General features: G+C 32.9%; 1 protein-coding gene across 2 annotated transcripts; it reads right to left on the bottom strand.

Annotated features, from left to right (window-relative positions):
• Nucleotides 1-493: 493 nt before the first annotated feature.
• LOC107937413 (uncharacterized protein At5g19025) lies at nucleotides 494-2,435 on the bottom strand. 2 transcript variants are annotated; one of them, XM_016870284.2, is made up of 2 exons: nucleotides 2,184-2,435; nucleotides 494-2,076 (listed from the first exon to the last, which is right to left on the bottom strand). In XM_016870284.2, the coding sequence occupies exons 1-2, from the start codon at nucleotides 2,186-2,188 to the stop codon at nucleotides 1,368-1,370; spliced, it is 714 nt and encodes a 237-aa protein (XP_016725773.2). In that variant the 5' UTR covers nucleotides 2,189-2,435; the 3' UTR covers nucleotides 494-1,367. The 2 variants fall into 2 exon arrangements, with proteins under 2 accessions (XP_016725773.2, XP_016725771.2); XM_016870282.2 differs by having other exon boundaries at nucleotides 494-2,434.
• Nucleotides 2,436-12,311: the final 9,876 nt, after the last annotated feature.

Raw genomic sequence — 12,311 nt, 5'->3', positions numbered from 1 at the left:
AATCTTTTTATCTAAAAAAGAACCCTGTGATTTGTATATATCAACAATAATGGCTGGCCGATTCATGCAAGTAGTAGTTCTTATCCCTTCCCAACCACATCTTCAAAAATATGCTCTATCCTTTCTTCCTTTTACACCGGTTTGTTCAAATCATCTTTAAAGATTTTAATGTACATCATATCCCCATGCCATGTCCCTGCATAAATGCTTTATGAAAGATATAAGAGTTGGAGCAACATAACATAGAAACAGATAAGAGGTTGAACCAATGTTAAACCGACATGCAAAGCAAAATCGGTTTATTCTTTACTGCTAACAGCTTAAAATCATAAAAAGGGAAGGAACTAAATTACCTTCGCGATATATCTGCATGCTGTTCATCTCGCCTTTTCTTCCTTTAACGGAATATGCTTGAAACAAGGAAAAACGCACTTTTAGTACCAACTGGTAACGCTTCGGCGACAGAAAACATAAGCAAATATAACCATCGGCTTTGTTAATATTGAATATGATAAGATATACTACTATCAAATGTACACAACAATAGAGCGTAGAAGATTCAGCAGAGAATACTTGCAAGACATATAACCTTCTCGAAATCATCTGGTTCAGGAACTGTATGAGCAATAATTCTCACTACACCAAGTTCATGTAATCAGCAGTACACTACTATGAAGCTGAAAATGTAGGAAATATTACTAGTAAAACAGATCAAAGATTCAAAAGACCTTGTAGCTAAGCCCTAAAGTATGCCCGAGTGAGAGAGCTTATCTCGGACCTTGCTGTTGTTCCATGAACCTGTCTTTGCGAAATTGACCCATAGATCAACCTCAGAGTAAGGACTTAGATAATGCTCATTGCCGGCCCAAGTGTTAAAACATCAAATCAGAGTAAGAGGTGGGAGTAACACCTATATGGCTTGCAGGAGTGGAAGTCCCATCCATCGAGGATAAGATCTGAGGAAGCTTAGAACTCCTTATCGGACTCCTTGTACAAGGCGCATCACGATCAAATAATTCTCGTTAACACACCAACAATCAAACAGCTCAACAAAAGCATGATTATCTAATGCCTAAAAGGTTTCAAATTTCAATGATTTATAGCTACACAAAAATAAATTGCAAAACTAAGAACGCAAACACATAAGCTTTACAACATAAATTTCCCTAAAATAGCTATAAAATAAACTAAAGGGTTATTATTTTCTCCGCTAATAACCCGACTGTATATAATCCTTACAACTTATTGCTATGAGAAGCTTATTTAAAGACAACATAACTTGAGAAGGCACTCAAACTCCTCTCAGCATTATGAGCTAGTTTCTGTATTCGCTTTAAAATTCATCTATCTAATCGTATCCTTAAACCCTATTTCTTGATCTTTCTTTGCTTCTTCAGTCCCGGAACCTCCAATCTGCCAACGGAACATCCACATTTAGCTCGAAACACAAGCACTGCTCTTCCATTAACCGGTGCCAGCCTCTTTAGCTCGGCTTCCAATTCCTTGTGACGATTGTGCAGCAATTGGAGAAGTCCTTTGGAAACACCATCTTTAACCGTAGGGCTCAAGTTCTTAACACACTCCTCGGTTTCCAACTGAATATCGAATTCGGTGGCCTTATTGAGCCCTTTACAGTGAGGGTTCCCACATTTCCTAGTTGTACAAAGAAGCAAAATCCAAGCAGCTATTGCAGAACAAGAAAAACCAAGTCCTATGGATCCGTATATCATTGGAGATATCATCATTTCATCTCTAACCAAATCATATGCAGCTTCGATGAATTCAATCACTTTCAAAGATATGCATTTTATAGTTGGAAACAATAAGATTCCAAAAGCAGCAATCACAGCAATTAAGATTACAACATCAACGGCAGCAGATCTTGATCTTTCACAAGAGGGGATTTTTAAACAACTTGGTGGATTGAATACCTTTTGTGGCGGATTGAATACCTTTTGTTTCTTACAAAAATTGCCCTTTGATGACGCTGATTTGGGGTTCATCATGAGATCACTTGAATTCCCAGAATTTGCCATTGGAGAAGCCTGGTCAACCGAATTGCAGACGGAGATTGACCTATGGAAATATACCATTTCAAATCAAACCCTGAAACTTAACTCCAAAAGAACCCAATAAATAAATTTTTCCTTCAACCCTAAACTCCAAATCCAGACCAAACCCACCTCATAAAAGCTCAAAAAACAAAGGGAAATAACTTTATTATTTCCACCTCAACAAGATCAGGTGCTTCAATTAGTATCCAAATGATTATATCCCTTTAAAAGAAAAAAAAAACACCAAAAAGTTGGGAAAATTTCAATCCTAAATTTAGATTTGAGATTGAATTGTTAAAGAGCAAAAGAAGAAGGGGAACTGAATTAAATTAAGACAGGCCGGCTACGGGAAGAGAGAGAAAGGGAGCAAAAACTATAGTTGTTTTACACGTTTAAATAAAAAAAATTAAAAATGGAAATTGTTTTCTGGGCTTTTGATTATTAGAATGGGCTTCAACTTTGCTTCTTCTTCTTTTTTTTTTTAATTTGAAAAAATTGTGTTTTCAAGCATGTGTTGATGATTTTGTGGGTCCGTCTTCCTTTTCTTTTAAATATTTTATTTTATAAAACATTTCCCATCACTCCAATCTAACTAAAATACAAAAAAAATGTCGATTTTTTTGAAAAATTATTGGATTAAGTCGGTTTTTTTAAAATTTATCGAATTAGGCTAAAAAATGAAAATGCGTTCAGTTGAATGCGTTTTCAATGGATTAGCAAGAAAACGCTTCCAACTGTAAGCGTTTTTATTCTCTCTCCACGAACTAGGGTTATTTTATTGTTTTAGGGTTAGGGTTTAACTTTTTGTTAAAGACCTAATGTTAGGGTTTTATAAGATTAAGGGTTTTAGGGTTTATAAAATAATAGATTAGGGTTTTTTGTACTTTTCAAAATTTTGAAATTATTTAGGGTCCAATTTGGTATAATTTTCAAAAATGACAAGTAGCAAAATTGTATTTACAACAATCGTATTTACACCAATCATATATTTGAATTATTTGAATTGTAAAATTTAATTTGATTCGAAATTAAAATTTGAATTACTCAATTCGATTAACTTTTAGTTTGTATTTTTTTCGAATGGAACTGAGTTTTGATCACCCATAGTTTACGACAACTTGAGGTTTATCAGAATTTTTCAGAAAATATTATCCCGGGAATATCAGGATATTTGTTGGGTGAGTGGGAAGTTTGTAGGAGTTGAATTTGGTAGTGGGAAAACGTTCTACGTAAGGTGCGTTTTCAGTGCAATGTCAGAAAAAGTGAAAGCGCGCCAACTGGACACATTTTTGTGCCATATCAGCTGAAAATGTGTTTAGCTGGATGTGCTTTCAGTGTATTTTTCTGACATTGCACTGAAAACGCATCCGACTGGGCGCGTTTTCAGTGACATTTTTTGACATGTCACTAAAATTGCACTCTACGTAGAGCGTTTTTCCTCTACCAAATTCTACACATGCAAACTTGCCACTCACCCGTGAGATATCTCAGGAATATTTTCTAAACCAGTTGTCACTCACCCTTGCTCTATAAAAGGATGGCTTTCAGCATTGAGTGTCATAAGGCAATTTCGAGCAAGCTAAATCGCATGAAGAATCGCAAGAAGAGGAAGTTTGCAAGCCATTTCATAAGGCATAATTTGGAGCAAACACGTAATTGCATCAAGTAAGGTTTGACTTTTGTTGTTCATATATAATTACAATTCTATTTTTCTGCATAATGTTTTTGTTTTCAACATGTGAAACAGGTTATTTCGTTGAAATGAGTGGACGAATTAATGTTGTTACTTATTACGACGGTGAAGTCCGTGACATTGATAATGGAGTTGTTTTTTCATCGGAGAACACAACGCAATTGACTTTGAACTCGAACATACAATTGTTTGAGCTGTGTGCAAAAATTAGGAAAAAAATTGTTAGATCCACCTAGATGAGAATATCGTCATTGAAATATCAATTTTGTATTTCGGTCAACCCAGTCAAATATGACGCTTTCGGTATCAAAAGTGCAAAGGGGATGGGGTGGTGCATACACATATTGTTAGTGGATCACCAATACTCGAGTTACATGCGGAGTTTGCAAACACAGATAAAGGCGGTTAGAGGTCGACATATGTTCAATTCGAGAGGCTGGAATGGAAGAGCAACTTGAGATTCCAACGACACAATTGTGTGGTGGGTTCATTGCTTTGTTAGAAAGTTTCCATTATGATATCCTAGAATCATCAATGGAAAGACACTAATCGATCCCAGCCCTAGATTTCAACCGCGACATGTAGAACGTGTAACAGCTCGATTTTGACCCTAATCGGAATAGTAGTTTCAGGACCACAAATCCGAGTCCAAAAAATATTTTAATATTATTTTATGAGTTTATTATGTGTGAATTTGATTGTGTGAAATTTTCGTGTTTTAATTTTTGTCGTTTGAGTGACCGATTAAAGAAAATGGCTTAATCGCGTAAAATAAAAATTTAGGGGTTAAATCTAAAAGTACCTAATTGTTGTTGTCTTTATAAAATAGGGGATTTATGATGAAATAAAGCCAAAATATAGTTAGTGGGTGGTATTGGTCAAGAATAACCTTGTATATAAGGTTTAAATATTTAGAAACAAAGGTTAAATAAGTAAACTAATAATTATGATAATGTATGTTACATTATATCAAATTAAACTCCATTTTTCTCCATCTTTCTTGACCGAAACTAAACTAAAGAAAACAAAAAAAACAAAGCTAGGTATTCGGCCATTGATTAGTTTGATTCAAGGTGAGTTCTAGCTTGGTTTTTGATAATTTTTATATTTTTGAGATCGTTGCTTCGAATAGTTCAAAACTCATGCTTAATTTTGTGAATTGATGATGATTTTGAAATGTTTCATTGATAAATGTTTGATTTTTATGATGTTAGTTGATGAAATATGAAATATATGTGTTAGATTAACATGTTTTGTCTTTGAATTTTTGGTGAATTTGAGTAATTAGGGCTAAATTAAGAAAATAATTTTTTAAGGACTAAAATGTGAAATAAATGAAATGCATGGAATTGTATGAATACAAGGAAGATTATGCCTAACTATGTTGTTGTGAGATTTTGTGTATTTTGTGTGTTATGCAATAAGGACTAAATTGTAAAAAGTGTAAAATATTAAGGGGAAATGGTAATTTCCCATTTATGTGTTTTTGGACTAAGTTGAATGGAATTATATTTAAATTAGTTTATTTTGAATACATTTAGATCAAGAACCAAAGAAATCGGAGTTGGATCGAGGAAAACCAAAGTCGTCGATTAACCGTCCTATTCCGATTTTTCATTGTCCGAGGTAAGTCTGTCAGCAAATAAATGTCGTTAAATTAGAATGTATATGAATTTTATATGCTGAATTTAATTGTATGAAATTTTCCTACTAATAGTTGAATGTGTGGATGCTTGTAAGTTTTGGGTACGAGTTCGATTTTACTAGAGCTGCTCATGGGCCGGGCCAGGCGCAGAAAAAAATTTCGGCCCGGCCCGAAATATGGGCCTAGAATTTTGCCCAAGCCCGACCCAGGAAAAAATTCATAAGCCCGGGTCCGGCCCGGCTCGGCCCGGCCCGTTTTTTAAATAAATACCAAAAATTTATTTTAAAAATTTTAAAAATTTATTTTAAAAATATTTTAAAATTAAAAAAAAATTAAAAAAGTATTTTAAAAATATTTTAAAATATTTTAAAATTAAAAAAATTTAAAAAAAAAGTATTTTAAAAGTATTTTAAAATTAAAAAAATAAAAAAATAAAAATATTTATTATATTTGGGCCGGGCCCGGGCCAAAAAAGTGGTGCCCGAGGCCCGGCCCGTTTCTTAATCGGGCCTCATTTTTTTGCCCAAGCCCATATTTCGGGCCTATATTTTTACCAAAACCCTCCCATATTTCGGGCGGGCCGTCGGGTAGATTTTACTAAGATACGATGTTTGAAAAGCTTAGAATGAATCTTAAAGAATAAGCAGGATCTCCTATATATGAATTATGTGTAAGATCGACTTTATATCAGTGATATTCAGGCTCTGTGCCTAGCAGGCTTTATTCTAGTGTATCAGATCAGGCTTTATGCCTAGCAGGCTTCGTGCTGGTGTATCATATCTGGATTTGTGATTAGTAGGCTTTATGTCGATGTGGTATCGAATGGGATTAATAAGTTATAATGATCAGGTATGTGAAGTTTAATTACCTATTTGATAATTAGGTAAGTAATTTGGTTGGTTATATAACAAAAATGATACACATTGCTATTATAATAGGTATATGTGTTTATATAATAGGTATATTCGACCTTATGTTAATTATTGGTATATGATTGGAAGCTTGTGTATAAACAAATGGCTATGACAAAAATGACTTGAGATTAATGAATGTATTAGTAATGTTTATATATGTGTATATTCGGCTTTGATAAATTGCTTATGAAATTATATGATTTATATATATTTGCTAAAGGCTTACTAAGCTAAGTTAGCTTACTTTGTATTTTTATTTGTCATTGATTTATAGATTTTGGGGGTCATTACGTGCTCGGGGATCTTTAGCGAAGTCATTCACACTGTCGTCTACTTTCGGTACTTTAAAAGTTTTATTTCGAACTTATGGCATGTATAGGCTAATATGTATTTTGGTCTAATTTTGGACATGTATATAATAAGCCATGCGAAAATGGCTTGTTCATTTTGTAAATCTTGAAATTTATGCTTTTGCTTGATGATTGTGTATGGTTATGATTGGTTGATTAGGTTTTGGCATATATATAATGTGTCTAGCAATGAGTTAAATAGGTAAATGGTGTGTTTTGATTAAAGGTTAAATATGAGTAGTGCATATATTTAGCTAGTATTCGGCTAGGGTATTTGACTAGTTAGGCTCGATTTTGAATGACAAAGAATGATATGATCTAAATGACATGGAAGTTAATTTGGATGATTGATATTTGAAAGTATTAATTAGTTGTATATATATGAATTAGAGGTATGATAATTCACATGAGAATTAGATATGGGAATCATGTTTGCAGTTGAATATAACATATTAGATATGTTAATTAGCTTGCAAATTAGATATTTATGATTTGGCATTTATATTGTAAAATGGTTAAAAAATTAATTTGGTAAAATGTATATACGGATATAATGTTTAAAATGAAATGATATGGTAATTGAATATAGAAATGGTTTTTGGTTTTAAGGTGTTATTTGTATGGTTTGATGATGTTAAAATATAGATGGTCATGAATAGAATTACTTAACATTTTACGAGTAAATGATTATTGAATTGTGAGATATGACTAAAGTATTTTAATAGGTGCATGTATAATGTTTATTAAATATTACGTGTGTTATTTAGTTAATGGTATAGGTTGGAAAGATGTAATATGCGAAAGTATTCAGTTTTATAAAATGGTATGATCGTTGATTTGCTATGAAATGGATGTAATCAAATAGGTGTCTCGATATATATATATGCTCGATACATAAAATAAAATATGATTGATTATAAATTGAGTATTCGAATATCCTAGAAACGATGGTCACATAGCTTGAATTTTTGTAATTATCAAATATGTACAAGCTAGTTTTGATATTTGAGGGCTTGGCTTGAAAGTTTTGAATTAGCAAATGTAATTGAAATGGTTAGATATTGAAATATAGTTCGTTTAAGAGAATGTTCAATAAAGCATGATTTGTGTGATTAGGTATGTTATTCAAATAAATGATTTTGACTTGTCTGAATAGGAAGTTGGTTTATTAATTTACTTCGGAATTTTTTTTTACATTACTGTGCGTATGAATTGTAAAGAATGTCTGATCTGAACTGTGTTTTGTTTGGTAATGCCTCGTAACCCTAGTCTCACGACGGACATGGGTTAGGGGTGTTAGAAAATGTCTAGTAGTCAAGGTTTGGCGATAACCCAGAATACTTGACCTCAGCATGACACTTAAGTAGTGGTTTTGATTTGAACTTCGGTTAGCCGATGTTCAACGTCAGGAACACTTATAGGGGTATGGAATTAAGTTCCAACGGTAGGCAATCAGTAGGTGATTTTGGTTGTTTCGACAACTATATAAGAATGGATGATGTACTCCCTACGAACTCCATTGATGAGGGGATATCCAACCCTAGACATGTTGGTAAGATTGAGAATGAAGAGAGCACTGAATTCGATATCAATCCAATCCGGGAGCTCAAGGCAAATGGTTCAGAAATTGTATTATTTTCTGAACTAGAGTCGGTTCCAACTGAACCAAAAGATGGAAGTTTAGACGGTGAAGGTCTAGGAGAAGATGCCGAAAAAGATCAGCAGTTCAGGGAAAACTCACCTCCGACCCATATGCATAATGTGAACCTCTCAGCAAAAGTTGGGTTGGAGTTTGCAAAACTCTCACATAGAAGATCTGGCCATGCGAGTTCTTCGTTGGATTTGGGTGATTTAGACGCGGAAAATGAGTTTTCCTCTAAAGATGGTTTAGTCACAACACTGAAGCGATACAACATAAAGAAAGAGGTAAACTTTCACGTTAAATCTTGATTGGACAAATTTAAGGTGAAATACATAATGCTAGATATCAGATGTGAATAGAAAATCATGGCTTCTGTTAAAAAAAGACGGGGTTGTAGACCATAAAGAAATATTAGGTTCTACATGCATGTGTTGTCATGGGTACTGCGTCAAGACTATCTTATATTTAAGGTATTGAATTCCTAATTTTAACGTACTTATTTTTCTGCAGGTATTTCACAGGATCATTCGAAATTGGATTCAAAGATGATCACGAACATAATACTACCTATGGTGAAAGCGTGTAACACCCCTATCCCGTAACAGTCGCCCGAATAGGTAAGGGGCATTACAAGACCTTTAATTCAGTTCAGAACAGTAAAACATTGAACATTTACTAAATACCATTTCAAACTTACCAAATTCAATGTCAATTTCATATATCAATTTCATATCCAAACATGTATACATATCTTATTTCAATACATTATAAAACATACCAAAACTTTGTTATACCATGTCAAAATCTTACGGAACTCACAAGTAAACACATATCACCATTCATACTAACATATCCATAATCATACTTCATTTATGCCAAAATACCATTTATCAAATTCACCACAAAATGAGCATAACATATAATGCTTTCATACCAAACCTAACATTTCCATCTCAAGTCATATCACATAGCTTGATCAAACCCCAAAATCGAGCTAGCTTTCGAAATCTATAGGACATAAGAAAATGAACGAAGTAAGCATTAAGCTTAGTAAGCCGTATAATATAGAATTAAACTTACCAATTTAACATTAAACATTAAAGCAATTAAAATCAAATCATTTGTCTACAAAGCCTATTCATATCATCATTCACAAGTTAGTCATTTCACATCCATATATTCATCCATTCATAAAGATGAAACCAAATATATAACATTCTTTTAACATCCAAATTCATTCCTCAATTCATATAAACATTTATCATAAAATCAATCCAAGTCATATAGCTAAATATCTCATGTCATCTCTATAATTCATATATTCATAAAACAAATAATCCATGTAACTTATAAACCATGTAAATCATATAACATTTATATCAATTCATTCCTATTCGTATAACCTGTAATTCATTAGTAATAACAGAAATTTATCCGTATCAACATTAACTTATACATATCAACAGTATTTCATCCATATAATTATATAACTTATTTTTATGATCAGTAACAGTAATTATGCCAGTTGAACCTATTAGAACATCAAGGGATACACGGGTGATACACTATGAGTGTATTTATCAGAAATCAGTCAATTCCTCATCATTTACGCTCTTTCGAGCCATGATCGGTTTGCTCCTCTTGAGCCGGTAAATGGTAAGCTCTATCGAGCTGAACGGTAAGCTCCGTAGAGCTGAAACAGTAAGCTTATAAGAGCTAAAACGGTAAGCTCATACGAGCTATGGTGAGTCCGCAACAAATACAGGAGCTCAACCAAACGGTAACCCTAGTGATAGGTCACTCGTATCCGACGATTTTCTAAAGTTTGAACGGGGCTCGATATTGTCCAATTTCATCATTTAAGCATTCAATAATCAATAACTCAATTTCTCAAATCATATATATATTCAATTTAATTACGTACATACAATTTAATACTCAAATTGCATATTCATTGCATATTATTATACCAAATCCATGTAACATATATAACATTTGTAACATTTTATTTTCATTCCTATAAACAGTAATATAATCGTATACCGGTAATTTAAATTTCAAGTAGATTATTCATTCAACTTATATACATTTATTTTTGGACAATTACAAATATTTAATAATTTGATTCTAGCTATACGAACTTACCTTGTATTGTTCGGATAAACCGTCGTCTACTCGTCTACTTTTCGTTTCTCCCGATCTAGTTCCGGTAATTGTTTATCTTGATCTAAATATTATCAAATTCGATACTTTCAGTAACTATTCAATACAATTTAATCCACAATTCATATATTTGGCAATTTACACATTCTCCCCTATACTTTTGACTACTTTGCAAATTAGTCTTTATTACACAAAATGGCAAATTTATGCATTTAGGCCATAACCCATGCATAGCCGAATCTTTATGACAATACTAGCAGCCACATGTTTCTATTTATTTCACACTTTCAACCACAATATTTCAACATTTTACAAATTCCTCAATTAAAATTCCTAATTGACATTTTTTCCAAAAATCTCTTTACAAAACATATATATCAAACACCTAGCCATCATAATTCATCATCAAACATCATAAAACTCATGGATTCATCAATGGAATTTTTTAAAATCACTAACAAACTCAAAAATTAAGGCACGGGCTAGCTAGTACACAAAGAAACGATCACAAAAACATAGAAATCATCAAAAACCGAGCAAAATTGCTTACCTAATCAAGCTACCAAGTTGCCGAATATCAAAACCCTATTTTTAGCTTTCTTCCTTGTTTCATTCGGCCATAAAAGATGATAAAATGGCCATCATATTGTTTTGTTTTAATATAATTTCCCCAATTTCACTAATTACTATATTAACCTTATATATAACACAAAATTCACTTAATGGATGACTATTTTTATCCATCCTATTAACAAAATGTCAAATAACCACATAAGGACTTACACATTTAAATTCATAGCAATTAATGCCCTTTAACAAATAGTATGCAACTTTTACATTTTACGTGATTAAGTCTTTTTTTATCAAATTAAACATTTAAACGGTAAAATTTCTTAACGAAATTTTTATAGTATAATTCTATCATGTTGTAAAACTTATTAAAATAGTAAAATAAATATTTTGACTCGATTAAGTGGTCCCAAAACCATTGTTCTGGTCATACTCAGAAACGGGCTGTTACGAAATGAGTCTCAGAATTGCTATGTCAATTTTAATTACAAATATCCCTAGCCAGTACGATTACATGACGTCGTACTACAAGGCGTGGATCGTAAAGCAGAATGCATTGAAGTAAATGCATAATGGATGGGATGCATCATACAATGATTTGTAGTAGTGGTGTCAGGTACTGGAGTAGTACGTTCTAGGTTGCGTAATTGATCTGGAAATGATGTCTACGTATTACAATGACCGGTTGATCCATGGATGCTAAGTGTTCCATAGTTTCTTTTGGACTTTCAAGCAATATCGACAAGTATTTCGATACTGTAAGCCACTGGTACAAATCGATGACATCTTTATGTATGGAAGATATATGCATTGATTGTTGTTGGCTATATAGCACATAATGGTAATCAAAAAATCCTGCCAATTTCTTATTGTCTAGGTTGATGAGGTATGTTATCCCCCAACACGATATATGTGTCATCTCCGACAAGAGACCTAAAATATTGGTCGTAATTGAACAACAGGGAAGCCTTTAGGATCGCACACACCATAAGTATTATTTAAGACATATTGCGACAAACTACCACAGACATCATGAATATGAATTTTAGCACTCACAAGTGATTAATATGGGTATGTATTCGCCACTATTTCAATTATTTGATATTTAACCGATCAGCAAATGTTGAAATGAATGGATAAACTATTCACTTTCCCCGACAAGGTACAAACTAGTCAAACACTGTTTCCATAAAATGTTAGAAAACTTACGGGCCATTAACAGTGCCGGTGTGGGTTACCTCTCTAGCATACCTTTCAATTAGTAGACACAATCGTATGAC

Source organism: Gossypium hirsutum, chromosome D04 (assembly GCF_007990345.1).
Source record: "Gossypium hirsutum isolate 1008001.06 chromosome D04, Gossypium_hirsutum_v2.1, whole genome shotgun sequence".
Lineage (NCBI taxonomy): Eukaryota > Viridiplantae > Streptophyta > Magnoliopsida > Malvales > Malvaceae > Gossypium > Gossypium hirsutum.
The sequence above is the reverse complement of the archived record's forward strand: the minus strand, read 5'-3'. Positions and strand labels throughout refer to the sequence as shown.